This window comes from Brachyistius frenatus, unplaced genomic scaffold (genome assembly GCF_029030835.1).
Source record: "Brachyistius frenatus isolate BFR_SWC_R1_liver_20210118 unplaced genomic scaffold, ASM2903083v1 Contig_83, whole genome shotgun sequence".
NCBI lineage: Eukaryota > Metazoa > Chordata > Actinopteri > Embiotocidae > Brachyistius > Brachyistius frenatus.
Window position 1 is genome coordinate 1,164,367 of NW_027210682.1, and position 16,692 is coordinate 1,181,058.

The 16,692-nt window shown below is 41.7% G+C and overlaps 1 protein-coding gene across 1 annotated transcript; it reads right to left on the reverse strand.

The window, feature by feature from the left end:
- Positions 1-77: 77 nt before the first annotated feature.
- Positions 78-6,509, reverse strand: foxn4 (forkhead box N4). The gene is made up of 10 exons (XM_069709568.1): positions 5,784-6,509; positions 5,135-5,235; positions 2,688-2,854; positions 2,089-2,201; positions 1,889-1,999; positions 1,671-1,798; positions 1,480-1,576; positions 1,182-1,389; positions 674-1,066; positions 78-571 (listed from the first exon to the last, which is right to left on the reverse strand). The coding sequence occupies exons 2-10, from the start codon at positions 5,212-5,214 to the stop codon at positions 321-323; spliced, it is 1,548 nt and encodes a 515-aa protein (XP_069565669.1). The 5' UTR covers positions 5,215-5,235; positions 5,784-6,509; the 3' UTR covers positions 78-320.
- Between the last annotated feature and the right edge of the window lie 10,183 nt (positions 6,510-16,692).

The window sequence follows — 16,692 nt, forward strand, 5'->3', positions numbered from 1 at the left end:
TAATTCTCCACATATAGTCTTTGTAGTCATACAGGCTTTGAGTCTTTGCTTGGCAAAGCTAGAGAGTTGAAGTCTTACATTTGCCTTGTAATTCATCAGCAGTTTTAGTTTGTAATGAGCAGTTTTCTTGTAGACTGTAAGTGAAATGATTTTCAAACATCTCTCCGAGTTGTTCTCCAGTTCCCAGATCTTATGATTTTAGTAGCACAAAAGAAACCAGCTTTCAGACTTTGACTTCAGACTTCTTCAGTTGGCGTCCACAGATATCCACAGACTGATGAATAAATCATGTTGACTCTGTTAGAAACTCTTCAGCGTCTTTAAAGCAGAGCGATGGGCTTGCTGTTGGTTGGGGCGCCCATGTACTGGGAGGACAAGGGGTCCTGGGTAGTGTAGGAGGTGTAGAGCCCCGTCACCTGCATGTCTGACAGCGGCAGGTTCGCGCCACTGGAAGCAGGAGGGAGGTTGGCTGTTCCCAAATCACAGTCTGATAGTCGGAGGGGTGAATTACTGAAGGTACCCAAAGCATCCAGGTTAAAGCTGTCGTCCTTTATTTCTTCCCAGAGATTACCTGAGCAGATGGAAGGAGGCGTTAGTGTACTGATGCAGCAACACAGTTATCACAGCAGTTATTTTGTGAATAAAAAATAAGACACCTAAAAAATGTGTTTACCTTGAAGGGCAAAGTCCATGATGCTGGGGTCCAGGGCATCCACCTCTGTGTGTGTGTCACCATGCACACTGTAGAAATCGTCAGGGGGCTTGCTGGGCTGCTGGGTGAGTGGACTGTGGGAGAGGTCAGGGACTGTGTGGAGGGGAGGTGTCTGGGCCGGGGCAGGGGACATGGGGGCCAGTCGAGCCTGAGCCTGGAGCTGGGCCTGAAGCTGGTGGTGCTGGTGCATCGGTAAACACGGCAGGGACAGTGTGACTATAGGCTGAGGCTGCATCTGGCCTGATATGGGCAGAGAGAGCCCAGTTGGACAACTGGGCAGCCGGGTCATGCCTGCCTCTAAAGCCTTTCTTCTGCAGTTTTCTGGGCGGTCTGTGATCAGTTTGTCCAACTCATCTGTCGGAAGCAAGACAAGACTGTCAGACAAGGCAAAAATACGGCATTTTCAGTTTTTGATGACTTGTTGCTCAGAGCGTTTGACCTTTCACATTTAACAAAACAAAGCTCTGACCAGGGTTAGCCATGCTGCGGCGAATGGCTGGGAGGTCCTTGCGTTTCCACTTCTGCATCTCTTCCTCCATCTTGTCAATTTTGGCAGGGTTCAGCGCCCACAGACAGCCCTTACGGGACGAGCTGCTTGTTTTGTTCTCCACCTTCTCAAAGCATTTGTTTAAGGAGAGGTTGTGTCTCACTGAATTCTTCCATCCATCAGGTGCAGTCTGTGAGCAAAGAGGAAGAGTATCGTCAGTCTTTATCAACATGCGCCTTCTCTTTTAGTCAGTTTCTGAAATATTAAAAGAGTATCATACCTTAAAATAAGGAAAGTGTTCCTTCATAAAGCTATAGATCTCACTGACTGGAAGGCTGCCAGTTTTGCTGTTCTTTAGAGCCATGGCAATCAGACAGCTAAGAAAACAAATTCATTATTTGACTGCAGTTCAAAGCAGATAAGGTGTAACACAACAAAGAATCAGATGGATTTTTGTATATGTGAGCTGACCTGTAGGAGTAGATTGGCTTGGGGAAAGACTTGGGCTGCAGCTCCTGGTCTTGTGGAGCCAGGCGAGGTTGTGTGAATAGACTTTGGTTGTTGAAAGAGACATTGCTATAAAGCCCACCTGTTGAACACTATAACAGACAAGAGATAATAAGGAATTTATCCTTTTAACCTTTCTCCATTGATAAAATCAAGCTCTTCATTAGCTTCAAGTACATTACCTGTTGTCCAGTTTGGGTTAGAGAGTACACCTGCTGGGGTGTCGGCTGGTAGACTGAGGTAGGGCACTGGTATCCTGGAGAGGGCAGCCCATTCATGGAGTATGGAGACATCTGTGAAACAAATCCCAGGTCATTTTATATTTAAGTAAGCACCATGAAATATAAAAAGGACTTTTTCTGGTCGCGTTATGAAAACTCACACTTCCACTGTGGGTGTTGATGATACTGATACCCAGAGGGCTGTGCTGCATGTTGCTCTGGAGGTGGAGCATGGAGCCCTGACTGGCGTTCATTGTGATGTTGCTCAGCTGAGCTGTAAAGACAAAAAGCCAGAGCACAAACATAAAAAAAAATTTAAAAAAAAATTCCTCACCTACAATGCTTTCTATTCGTCCATATATTTATAGTGATTTTTTTTTTTCAACACGGTGACAGAGAATTTAATGGCAGGTGATCTTAGTTAAACAGTTCAATACAAGGTCTGTGGATTTGTCTTGATGCTAACAAGTTCATTATGTTTATTAAGCCTAAACCTCAACATATCCCACCAAAACCACCATAATGGATTAATCTCTGAGAGTAACTGTCCCTCTGTTTTTAGTGTAGAACAATTCTCAATGGCAAAAAAAAATAAACAACCGTGTATTTTCATTGGCCTTAATCTTTCAAGACTAGTCTTCCAAATTTCTCCAACTCTGCAGATGACACAAATTCGGAAGACTCCAGCAGCCGTGATTCGTCCAATCAGAGAGTTGTTGCAGTTTTTGAATGTTGCACTGTCTCCTCCCTGTCACCTCACCTGTCTGTTGCTCCAGCAAGCTGGCCTGGGAGGGCCCGTTGCTGTGGCCTCTGCTATCAGCCATCTGCTGTAGCCGGGGCACATCCACAGAGGTGAGCCATGACAGAGACTGCAGGTCCCCAGGGAGGTCCTCCTCCCTCAGCTGGGAGGGGTCCGTGGTCAGAAGCCTTCAAGAGAGGAGGGGTGGGGTGGGGTGTTGGGGTTTGTGGGGTTAACACGGCTGTCACCTTAGACACACATCGACCCCAAGTCGAATTTAAATCTAAACACTCGACAGAACATTTTGTCCTTCAAAGTCAAAAGCGCTGTAATGAGACTGAATGTGGGGAAGCAGAGATGAAAGGTGCTCAGGGCAGCTGTGTGTTAGCCATACAGGATTTACCATAAGAAGATTAACTACAAGTGTTATTTAGCAGTGGAAGTTTTAATCAACAATGAGGGAGTTAAATAAGCTTTTCATTCAGAGTAAATCATCTGTTGACATTCCCGTGTTGTTGTTTTTTTTCTGGAGTGGCACACTGATCTTTGTCTCTTTGTTTTTACTTCTCAGTTTTGTTGCAGAGTATTAATGAAAATTAAACATAAAATAACATTAATTTTACATGACTGATTTTTCATTAGAGAATTTTTTTTCAGCCCATCATTTTATAAATGTTTGCTAAAAACTGGATTCAATGGAGGATTTCGGTTTAACCTGTGCACTGCCAGTGCCAATCAACTTTCAGTTATTATGTCTTTTATATGGCGAGCCTTGAAGAGAAAGAATAGAGAGGAATCCTCTTGAATCCTCTCCAGTCTTCTCTGCACACACACTTACTGTGCAAGGGTTTAGTAATTGGGGTCACTATGACAACACATGCTTTTCAGTTACTTTGTGGGTCTGTGGACAGTGCAGGAGTACCCCCCCCACACACCCCCACCCCCACCCCCACACATATCCCCTCCAATAGACACACACATCTCCTAATAAAAAAAATCAAACCCTGTGTCAGGTGACCACGGTCTCGACTTACCCATTGGCTGAATCATAAGTAAACAACGCATGAGATCGTTTGAAACATGGGACAGCAGCACATGTTGCCTGCAACAGTTGGCCCTGTCTATTGAAAAATGATCACCTATTGTGTCCCAAACGACAAATCTGCCCAGTGGCACGTGGCTCTATTGTCTTCCCCAGACCCTTCCTTGATTGTCTCTGTCATTTCTTTTCTTTACCCAGCCCTTGCATTAATCTGTTGGAATGACAGCCCTCACATAAGAGGGACAAATAGGATGCCATCTGCTTCCCTGTCCCTTTCCAGCCTCTATCCTCACTACCCCCCCCCCATCCCCCTCCATCATCCTCCCCCCTCGTCCTCTCTTAATGGGGAAACCAACGAAGCCTTAGGCCAGAGGGGGAGCGAATGCAGTTTGAGGTCAGGGCTCTGTGTCAGCCATCTAAATAAGTGACATCATTGCTGCCAGGAATCAGTAGCACACGTCCTCAAACATCTTGCATGCGCATCACAATATCATCACAATAAGCCGTAGCTTTGAAGTTGGACTACCTAACTTTGAAGCTTGAAAAACTAAGAGAGTCAACAATCAGAAAGTTTATGACTCATATATTTGAATGTTAAGTGACTACATGAATCATAAAGCACTATTAAGGTATAATTTCAGAAAATGTTTGTTTTGCATGTAACACCACAGACGTGGGTGTACGCACTCAAAGTGCATCAAAACTACGTAAAATATTTGCTCTAGGTGGTCCTTTGAACTTCTGCTTTAAGGTTACAATCATCCATTATAAATGCAGAATACCTACTGATAGAGACTATAGAATAGATGACACACTATGGGCATTCCCACCTCCCCTCCTCTCTCCCTAGCAAAGCATAGAAATTGCTCACTGATGCAAAACATGTTGAGCTGGTGTCTCCACATATCATCCAAGCCTTTCCAGAAGTTCAACAACACTTAATATTGCGCCTCCTCCCTCCCTTCCTCCCTCCTTTTCTAATTGGGAGCCACTTGTGCACACTGGTGACCCAGAGCGCCCTGTCTCCCCCTGAGCTGGCAAGCCAAGAGGCTCAGGCTCTCCGTGCGCCGACAGCGGGAGTGTAAACAGAGCTGATGGTTTCTGACAGATCCATTCAGACTGAAAATCATTTATTCTTCGGGATTTTTTTTTTTTTTCCTCTCTCCTCTTTCATGCAACCCCCCATGCACAAAAAGAGCTGTCCATCTACCATTAGATTAAATGTAGAGGGTTAGACAGTTTGTTCCAAGACCATTTAGAAAACACCTTAAAGGGTTTGTGAAAATATACCTTTTATCTATTGTGGCATCTCAGAGTTTAGTGTTTTTGACAATATGTAACAAGAAAATAACATTGTTTAGTGCTATAAGATGCTGTAACAAATTGTCCTAATGTATCTTAACAAGGTTTAAATCAGACGTCCTACCTGTAGTCCTGCGGAGACGGATGATGCCCAGCATTCTCAATTATTCCTGACATCCTGGATGTTATTCCACCTTCTATCATTTCCTGGGATATGCAGTACCTCTGCAGTGAATTTAAAAAAAAAATCCACACACTTTAGTTTGTTTGAATCATCAGTTAACCTTGAAACTAAGGTAAGCAAGCCATGCAGAGATAATCAATACAATATTAATAGTACTACTTTAAAGTAACCTTGTGTTTGCTTTAAGTAAATGAACATGGTGGAACAGCATGTGCTATTTTGAAATAAATGCTCCATAACAAGTAAAAGCATATCAAACTTAAGGTTAAATAGAAGTACAAGTATGCCTTTGTTGTAGCTGAAACCCATTTTACTGACTGAATGCTTTTAATCTCCGTTCAGTGACTGAATTAAGCTATAAAAATAGAGAACATTTCATAACATAGCCTGTATTCATTAAGCATCAGTATTTACAAGTGTTTACATAATAGTTTGGTCACATTTTCCAGCCTGGATTTAGATGTCTTACCATTTAGTCTGTCTACCGAGAAATTAAAAATAAAAGAAAGAACAACTGGCACAACCAAACTAACAATCTAACACTGACTGAAAGAGAGGATTCATGAAAAATAAATTTAAAAAAAATCACCTGTTTTGGTTGATATTGAAGAATGTGAGAACCGGTCGTGAGCCCTTCTACTGTATTTCACTGTGTTGTCCTTGAGTCTACAAAAACCGTTTTTAAATTTCCCTCTCTGGAGCTGTCCAGAGCTCTGACATGCGCAGTGGAGACCTCAGCAGAGCCCCCAGCGGCTCGGGGGGCAGGAGGATCCCATGAGTTTAACAGCTGTTGTTAATGCAGTCTCTGTCACCAGCAGCGACAACATCCACACTTCCCACAGCCAAGTAGCGCGGATGAGATTTTATTATCTCAGTTTCTGGGGACTTGGTGCGCTCGTGGTGCGCCACTCACGTTCATCCAACGGCGGCTTTATTGCGTTTATTGCGTTAAAAGCCAGGCCATCCTCCATCCACACACTGTAGTCTTCTCGTTGGATTCTTATTTAACAGACGAGACTATATATACCGGAAGTTCCCTGTCTGTCTTTCACCGCCCTGTGCGCTTTGCAGCTCCAGTGACACACAGGTGCACCAGGTGCGTCCTGATAAAACACTGAACACCACACACCAGTTCAGGCCTAAATCCCGGTCAGACTATTTTTTTTTACTGGTATTGCAAAAAATGTTGAGTAGTAGGCTATTCTCAAATTGTTGATCGAGACAATAAAAGCAACTGAAAAAACACACCAAAAAAAATAAACAAAAAGGGAAGAATAATCATAAAATATCCATTTTGCAGCACTTGTCCTCCTGCGAGGTTATTCCCAGTTAATCCCTCGTTCAGGTCTAAGACGTTGTGAGCCGCTACTTGTGGTGGCATCTGTGTATGTGAGTGTGAACTTTTTTTTTAAGGGAAGTGCTTGTAGATAATTTGCTTCCCGCCGCTGTGGCCGCGTCCTGCTCTTCTCAGCAGTGGGAAAAAGAAGCGAGGAGGCGGGTAGGGAGGGCAGGGGGCCGGGTGGGCTGCAGCAGGAGGCGGCAAAAGCTCACACTTGTCTGGAGAGCAGGTCCACTTTAGAAAGAAATTCGCATGAAGGCAGTTTTCTGTCTCGGGCTGGTAACACGTTACAGCACATTTGACCAATTCCTTACTAAACTGAACTGCGTTTCGTTTACAGTTTGGCATTTTACTGAGGTCTATGCACAATAGCTTATTCTAAACGAGAATAACAAAAAACTAAACTTTTGCCTTTTTTATTGAGGAAATAGCCTATGTGACTGTTTTGACGTGATTTCTTAGGATACGTGTCCTTTTCTCGTGTAGTTCCATGGATGAATGAACTCTTCAATTTGTGAGGAGAAGGACTAGTATTGCAAATACCAATTATTGTGCCTAGTATTAGTATTTTTGTAACTTTTAAATAAAAATGATAATAATACAAAATCTGATTATCGCTTTCTTAGCATCTTGTGTGAAATCCAGGGAGTCCCCAACAAGAGAAAAGTTTTATTTTACCAGATAAATAATAAATGGGTTTCAAATTATATGTAGGCCTATTTCACAACACAAAAAAAAATGTCCAATTCGGAACTCTGGAGGTCGATATGATTGCAACGCGTTTGAGTATCAGTAATAAAGTGAAGTATAAACAACAGGTATGGTCTTTTAATACGAGGCTTAAATGTGAAACCAGTTTGAGATACAAAATTGCGGCCGGAAATTAAAGGGGAATTCCTTATAGTCTGCAGGGAGGCTGCAGTGGCAGCGGTATCAGCCCCATGGGACTCTACAGATGGTAAATCGGCCTGTCACAATAGGCACAATCAATGATTACATGCATGAACGTAACGGACAAAAACAAGACCATCCTCAGAAAGCAGATCCTTTAGGTCCTAAAGCCTGTGGGGTTATGATCTGGAAACAGGAGGAACACCGCAGGGCACGGTGCTCAAACTGCGTGAAATAAGGATAAGCGGTACTGACGACGACGATGATGATGATGATGAGGGTATAGTCTAATTTAGTTGACAATCTGACCTGGGCACCAGTGCATGAGCAGGACAGAGACCCCATTGGTTAAAAACCAAGAAATGTCAAGACTTCACTATCAACATACATTATTTTACTATTAATTGAGAAACAAACCACCAAATTGATCCATAAACAAAAGAGCTGTTAATTGCAACCCCCTTCATCTTAAAATACAATTTAGTGCAGTGTAGAAGATGTTAAATTTGTATCTTTTTCTTCATATTTCCTGTGGGTTTTGTGATTGTCACTTTCGATTCAACTCAATTTAGCATTGTTAAGAAAATATGATGTCAGTGTTTGTGTTGGGTCCACTTGTGATCGCTGTTCCTCTGAGAAAATGCAGTTTTGTCAGGTTAGTCTTTACTCTACACTGCAGATCTGCAGAGTTTGATGCACCAGCCGTTCGGGAGATGACTTTCTGACCTCTGTTATCACCTCATGTTGCCAAAGCCAAAGCCGCTTGCCAATAAAGTTAGTAACTGTTTTTTAATACTGACACATTCTATTAATGATGAACTTAATCTCACCTATTTGTTGAGCTGTCTTTGAAAGGTGGGATTCACAGTTTCCTGCCGTAATTACTGGTTCTTCAGTGATAAAAACGACATAATATGCAAAACACACAAAAAACTCCCCTGGCAAGGAAAAACTGTTGTCACAAGTAACCTCAAGAGCCTTTAGTAGACATAAAAAAAAAAAAAAAACACTTCAAACTGTATTGTCAGAAATAAACACAAACCTAAAATAACCCTTCTCATTATTTTTCTTCACTATCTGGCTAAAAGTAGATATCCCGCATCATGCCATTACTTTACATTACTTAATAGTGTAACAGATAACAATTCTGAAGCTTTGAGATCTTTTTATGAACCTAAATGAGACAGGTAAGTCGTTTTTTGTTGTTGCTCTGTGGTCATTTAAGCAGCTGTGATTTCAGATGTTGGCAAGCAAATTTAAAGTTTAGCTCCTTGAAGATAATGAAGATCTGCTGTACTTGTGTAAACTGTTTCTTCTTGCCAGTGTATTGTTCCAGTCTTTCCCAGTCACTAAATTAAATGTTTTATTATTCTGTCCCCGTGCACGCTTAATAATGGTGATATAAATAAAATATTTATTTATGCAGGTAGCGACATGTTTAGGACTACTGAGGTAATGGCAGTGACCTGTGGGCACCTCTGACGGCATGACCTGGCTGTGTGGGATGCATTCAGACTCGGTGCCACATAAGAGTACTATGACTCCCTGCAGCTCAGGAACACAGTGACAACTCTCCTCTCTCATGCCTGTTCGGGAGTAATGGGAAAACAATGGGATCAACGACTGAGGGTTGGCCTGTGTTTGTAGCCTGTGTTTTTGTCTTGCACCAAGTGTTTACTCAAAACACATCAGCTCCTCTGAGAACGAGGTCAGCTCACCCCTCTAATCGCCTCTGCAGGCAGAGACACAGTGTCCCCCAGAAGAGCCTGTCACCCAGAGTGACCCTCTGGCCACACAGAGGAAGCGGCTGTCAGCCATACTTAGCAAAGGAGCAGCATCAGTGTCCTGCCAAAGACTTTGTTTTCCCACTAGAGCTTCAACCAGGATGGAGCAGCGTGTCCAGACTGTCAGGCCTCAGGCTACCCTGTAAGTTGTTCATGTAACGGGACATGTTACTTCGCGTCTTAAATGTAAAATGTTAATTGAGGGTTTTTTTTTTAGTTTTTTTAAAAGGATACAATGATACAAAGATAGTGTCCTAACAAAGTGAGACTAGAAATTGAAGCCCAGTTTAACACAGCTGCAGTGAATGAACTTGGTGTGCAAAAGAATTAGCCTTACAACCACATCTGTCCATACTCATAAGATACATGTAGTGCAGACTTAGAAGAAATCCTTGTGTGTTCACATGCTTGGCCAACAAAGCTGATTCTGCTAGAACACATGACAGTAGACGACGCTTCGAATATGGATGTTGCTGCAAAGAAACTACAAATTCTAAATTGTGGATACTTCACACGCCTCGCAAACCGACAGCACAAAAGATCTTTATAATCAGCACAGTTTCAAGGTGGACACCCAAGATTAGTGTCACCAATTCAATATCTGACCAAATGTGGAATATGGTCATGATCTCTTCTTCTGTTCCTGAGTTATGGAATTGAATAACAGACAGAAAAGTGTTTTTGCAGTGCATGTAAGAGCACAAACCAAACCATGAAGTCCAAGGAATTGTTTGTAGACCTCCGAGACAGGATCGTATCGAGACACAGATCTGGGGAAGGGTACAGAAAAATTTCTGCAGCATTGAAGGTCCCAATGAGCACAGTGGCCTCCATCATCCGTAAATGGAAGAAGTTTTGAACCACCTTTATTTTTAATAGATTTGCAAAAATTTTAAACAAACTTTTTTCACATTATCATTATGGGGTATTGGGTGTCGAATTTTGAGGAAAAAAATGTATTTAATCCATTTTGGAATAAGGCTGTAACAACAAAATATGGGAAAAGTGAAGCACTGTGAATACTTTCCGGATGCACTGTATGTTTGCCAATGAAGCCCAGTTTGTTAGTTTAATCTACAGTAATGCATCATATTCTATGTTTTTAAATAATTTATTTATCTTAAGAAATACAAGTATTTTGTCATTATATATAAAGGAACATTGAATCTTTAAGTTTATCCCAAACATTCAAATTCAAAACCACCAAATTTGGAGATACATGGTTTGAATTTTTATCTCAAAAGTAATTAGTTACTAAAGTGGTCAGAACAATTTTATGGTGTGAAGACTGCCATATTTGGTGGTGTGGAAGTATAAAGTTGCATAAAATGGGAATTCAAGTAAAGCTCAAGTACCTTGAATCTGTACTTTGGTACAGTTACATTCCTCCACTGATTATCACCGTGCTGTATTGTACAGTTTTACATAGCTAAAGAATCTGAATACTTCATTCACCACTGTAAGACTTCACAACTGTGAGTTTTCAGCCATCTGCCTGCATCAAGCTGAACAATGGAAAGATTAAGCTGCAGTGGATGTTTTACACACTGACAGAGTTTTGGTCAATACTGGTCTATGAAGAAAGCCCCAGCAGGTCCCATCACACCATGTTCTTCTCTCCGACACAACAGACGACTTCTCTGTTTGGACTGCTGAACTTCCCAATCCTGTTGTCCTTACGGACCCCAGAAAACCGTCTTTAATTTTTAGTGAGGTCAATGGTATTGACCTTTGAGTGACCTGTGTCAACACCAAAGCCTCTGGTCTGAGGCAAGGTCAGGCCTTTTCAGTGCACTAAAAGGTAAAGATGGAGCAAAAGTCCTCTTCTTTTTCACAGCTGATTGAGTGCTTTTTCACAGCTGATTGAGTGTAAGACCCTAATTTCCAAAAGAGCTTTCATTTAGTTTTTATGCGACACAGCCGGCACATGATGTGTCCCCTAAGGATGACACCCAGAAGTCAAGTCTGAATTACTTTGCATTTAGCTTTTGCAGTGACCTTCCAGACGCTATCCAGGCTAAGAAATATTTGATTCCAAATGTATAAGTATTTGTGTTACAAAAATTGTCAAATCAAGAGTAATGGCTTTAGATATTAAAAGGTATAGCACATTAAAGAGAGGACAGAATAGGAAATCACAATTACAAGGACGATTTAACGATGATATCTATTCTTCTTGGTTTTTAAGCAAGACAGAAATAATGTCTAAGTAAAAAATGTTGAATGTGGAGTATGAACTAACCTCACTGACCCAGCACTTTGGGACTGAAGTGATGACGGGGCCCAGCCTTCGTTACGCTGCTCTGAAAAATTAGAATAATGGACTATGAAAGAAGGAGAGATCCAAAGAAAAGGACAGGGGGAAGAAAGAGAGTCTTTGGGAAAAGAGGAATTAGATAGGAAGAGGGAAAAAAAATAAAGGGAGGGGAACAGAGAAATGGACACAAAATAAGGAGGAGAGAAGAGAGAAAGGGGGCAGTAGTGGTGTGATGTGAGTGTTATCATCAGCTCTCATTCTCAGCATGGAATCTATAATGGGAAAATCAACCTCTCTGACTCCTGTGTAATTGGATTTGCCGGGTCTCGTGCTGAATCAGAGCCCAGTGGGTAGCACAAAGCTTGTTAAGATTGGACAAGCATTGCTGGGCCGGGGGAGAGGTGGGGCGGCAGAAGAGGTAACCTTGACAACTTTTCTGAAGTGGAGAGTGAATGATTGTATATGTTGAACACTCAACTGGCTGCCCATTAAAGTCAATTAACTTAAAGCTTTCCAAACATTAATCAATTCACAAAATCAGTGAAACCTGAGCTTTTCTCACATTTAGGTCACCAGAGCAGATAAAATGGACACCTGTGTTACCTTGGAGGGTATTTGTTTTCTAACAGTAGTTACCAGGTTACAGGGTAAGACACATTATTACTCACACCCAGTTTCTCCCCAGAAATTACACATACTTTAATTAAGGCCTGGACATTTTTGTTGACAAAGGAAAAATGAGTGTTGACAAAAAAATAAAAATTCCTGTAAATGTATATCCAATAATGTCTTATTATTAGTGGATATACAGTAAATAGCCTTAAAACTAAATCTAGGCTCAACAGTTTCAGCAAGTCGCCAAGTAATTTATTTAGTTGAAAGAAAACTACTGTGTTTAAACTACATACTGTAAAGGAAATACTTTTTCCCTTTTGCACCACTGTGCCAGCTGTAGTTGTAAATCTTGGTATATAAAGTTTGTCAGCTGGCCCACCACCTCAGTCTAGACTGAAATATAGCATCGTACACATGTACAGTTTCAAGATGATAAATCCTAATGACTTTTGTGATCCCCGACTTTCTCACTGGCACCACCAACAGGTTTTAGGCTTTCATATTGTAGTCTCCATAACAATTGGATGACTCGTCATTTGTTTTACAACTATACCTGCAAGACTAATCACACTTCACTGTTTGAAAAGTTACTTAAATCTAAAATGAAGGCTATTAATGTGCAATTTGGCTGAATGAGGTGAGTTCAGTGTAAACATTGTTTGATCTGATTGAATATTTGATGGTGCCATAAATTCATCAGGCACTAGAATGGTTTGAGAGGGGAAAAACGGGACTGTTATTCATATCTAATAAAATGTTGACATACCGTTTGTTCTTGGTTAAAGTGAGTTGGAGCCGCAGCTGATTCATCAAACTGCTCGTTGGGATGCTAACGTTAGCTCGCTGGCCTACAATGTAGATCTGGTTGGGTAGCACTTGACTTCAGCAGCTCTGCTGTGTCATCATCGAATGTCACTGCGAGCATATTAGCGTGCTGACTTTAGCACTGATTTCAAAGCACCGATGTGTACTAGCGTGGCTGTGAAGAGGTTTGGCTGTGCACGATTTTTGTCATTTGTAAATAGGCCTACTTTAGAGGAATTTATTATTTAGATAGATTGTGCATTTCTTCATAGGAGCTGGTAAATTGTATGTTTTTTTAAATATCTAATTTTAATCTGGATTTTCAAATCTGGGTTTCACCTGGCTGCAAGAGAAATCTGCTCCTTTGTCAGTGGTAAAGTTCAAGCTGAATTTGAAGGCCAGTTATAGACTTAATAGGCATATTTTCGTTTTAGGGGTTATGGGAGATGACCACAATGTCCAACTCAGGCCAAGGATCTTATTTTCATGTCATCACCTCCATGTCATCTTTCTTTCACAAATATTCTGTCATTTCTACACTTTCAGCTCTCTAACAAACTATAAATTTCCCCAAAACATCTGGGAATTGCATTTGGGCATCAGCTTGGTACTATTTTACAAAAGCATTATCAGCACTGGCTGCTCAGGCTGCAGCTCAAAACAGTGGTGACCCTGACCAACAATGTTACACTGAGTAATAAAGCAGCAGGTGATTAGCCCGTAATGTAGCCACCTAATCAAAGATCAGTAACAAGACCTGGAGTGTGCCAGCTGGAAGAATGACACTGGTGGATATTTGCTGTTGGTTGTGATGTAATGGAGCTTAGAGAGAGAAAAAGAGAAGGAGTGACAGAGAAGAAAGAGAGGGAAAGGGGGATGGTATGATTGGTGTGGTTTGGATCTTGTTTCTGTATTGTTATGTTACACTCAGTAGAGCAGTAGATACCCAGGTAAGCACTGAATAAGATCTCTGTCCCTCCACCTCCCACGACATGAATGATTAAGTACTCGGCCCACAGTGCCCTGAGCCTGGGTAGCAATGATGTGGAGAAGCATATGTGTGCTCCGGCCTCCACGCAGCATCACCAACATTGTACTGCCACTGCATACTATATCAATGAGCTACTAGGTTGTACAGAAAGGACAACAAATGTTTTGTTTTTTTACAATCTTTACTTTTTCCAACTAACTGTCAAGAATCCAGTGGTTCACTCATTGCCTCCATGCAAGCAGACACAGGTGGACACACTATTTTTGTCTGATTTCTCTGGAAGGAAGGACAATGTTGGATCTTCTCTAAAATTCTGCGTCTGGCAGCAGATTAAGACAGCTTCCGAAATGCAGGTTTGAGTTTACTTTTGTGTCATAAAAATTGTATGCATTCTCTTTGCTTCTGGAAATGTAGTTTTGTTGCATTTCGAAGTGTTGAACTGCAGTCGAACAGTTTTAAATTTGGTACAAGAAGCTTGGGTGTTCAGTGTGAATTTTTCTGTGATCGGTGTTGAGTGGGGCTTATTTCCCAAAGTCACTTAAAGGCTAAGAGGACCTTCGTCCCATCAATTCAGAGACATCTTGGATATACACTTTCTACTGAAGAGTGAGATGGGAAGCTTGATACTGCTGTCATAAAAATGAAGGTAAAGCCAGCAGTCAGTTAGCTTATCTTAGCACAAAGAGTAGAAACAGAAGGATAGATCAGATGGATCACTTCAAAGATAATAAAATGTACACCCCTTCTAGCCCCCCCACTAGTAATTTAGCCTTTTTTCTCCTTTGTTTAATCTAATAAATGATAATGGCAATATTCAGATTTGTTGTCCTGATGATGTCATGCTGTTATTGTGTGTAACTGATGCATGGCAACAACAACAATGGCTGAAGGCAGCTCCTTGACTAAGGAGTTACTTTCAAAAAGGCGAGCGACTGGAAGTGGTTTGATTACAAAAGATTAGATGTACAACGAACCACCATAATATGTTAATGCTTACTGAATATTTGAATGCAAACTGTTACATATATGCTGACATATAAAACTGTAACACATATATTTTGTTGCATATCTATTTTCTTGAAGTCAATAAGAAAATCTTTTTCAGTATTTTGGTATCCTGTAAAGAATATCATTGTCTCAGAAATCCCCTCAAATATCGTGATATTTTGATACGAGATACTTTTGTGAAGCTGGTCACTTCAATTTGTGCAGAGCCAATCAGAAGTAGCATTGAGGTCAAGTGGAGACAAAACTTATTATATATCAAATAATCAGGCAGACTCCTCTTTAAGGGGGAGATAAGTTTTCCTGTCAATTGCTATGTCTTAGCAGGCCCCCTCCCACCCCATCTGAAGCTATCTCCATTTCTCACACAGATGAGGTCACTGTCTCAGGCAACAGTGACACTCTAGACCAAGATGAGGGACCATCTCTTAATTAAAATACAATTGGTTGAGCTCTGCGGTAGCAAGGCAATTCACCTGATCTGACAGCGGCTTTCAGGATTCATTACATAATCATTCTTTCCGCTGTGCATCAGATTGGGCCGTCTGTTGTTTAATTATATCTAGAGTTACAATCTACTTCATTTGGTGTGTTAGAGATATAAAGCTACAAATAACACATGCATGAGAAGTTTTTCAATAGTCAGGTGCTTCCAGCTCAGCCTCTGTTGTCCTCCAGGACTGAGAACGCCCATTCAGTGTTCAGCCTTTCAAGCACAGTGTCATTAGAAACACTTCTGCTTGCTGCAGACAGCTTTCTTAAAAAGAAATACCTGCAGGACACCAAAGGAAGCCTGAATGGAAAACAGCAAAGCTTTAGATTTACTTAGAAAACCTAAAACATTAGCATTATTATCACTGCTGAATTCATTAATCCTCCACTTGACAGGAGCTTATCTGTTCATGTTATTACTTGTAATACTGTATGGCAGATCCCTAAGTCACGCTGTCCCAGCACATTGTCTGCTTGTGCTGCCCTGAGAGAAGTTTGTTCCCATGAAGGAAGGGGGTGTCACAGATACCCCACACCAGCACCACTACCATCACATCGGCAGATTGATTCTGACGACCAAAAAAGGGCTCCTTCAATGATATTGTTCACCTGTCTCATTGGCTTAAAGTGGGTGGGTAGGAGGGGGGAGGGGGGAGGCTATGGGAAGGGGGTCGGGTTATTGGTGGGGACACAGGGTGAGGGGTATTGTTGAAGAGAGGGGTGAGAGCATTCGGGGTGTGGGGCTGACAGGTGGAGAAAAAAAAAAAACACTCTTCTGACTAGCCTCCTCTATCCTTCCATGGGGCCCCGTATGAGCAAAGTAATGAAGTCCAAATTACAGCACAGGATTGCTAAGAACAAGCCTCTATTGTTTGCCCTCAGGGCACACTAAAGCACACTAAATGAGTGTCACAGCAAGCAGCGGGGCACAGACCGTTACTGCACTATTTAGTCTGTCCCGTTGTCTCAAGACGGCCCCGTTTCAGAGGTTCTCAGATCAGACAAATACTGCTCCCCCTCACCCCCCTCCTTCGCCTTCTCCCTTCCTCAGTACTGCTAACCCCTCCCCAACTCCTCACCCCAAAATAGGCCAAATCTCTTCTATTGTGTTTCGACTGCCTAGTGTGAAATTCACTGTGACGTTAAATGTTTTCTAATGAATAATTACTGAATGGATATGCAGGGGGAATATGTGTAATGGATTGTAGACTGCATTTTAAAGACGTCTTTTTTGTCTCTGCTCCGTGGTATTTACAGGACAAAAACACTTGGCCTTTCTCAGAAGAAATGAGGGCCATAGGCAGAGGATAGAGGCAGGGG

Coding starts and splice junctions, on each gene's coding strand:
- foxn4 (XM_069709568.1), bottom strand. CDS start 5,214: ATGATAGAAGGTGGAATAACATCCAGGATGTCAGGAATAATTGAGAAT. Junction 2,000..2,088: donor TCAACACCCACAGTGGAAGT/GTGAGTTTTCAT, acceptor TTTGTTTCACAG/ATGTCTCCATACTCCATGAA. Junction 1,577..1,670: donor AAGCCAATCTACTCCTACAG/GTCAGCTCACAT, acceptor TTGTTTTCTTAG/CTGTCTGATTGCCATGGCTC.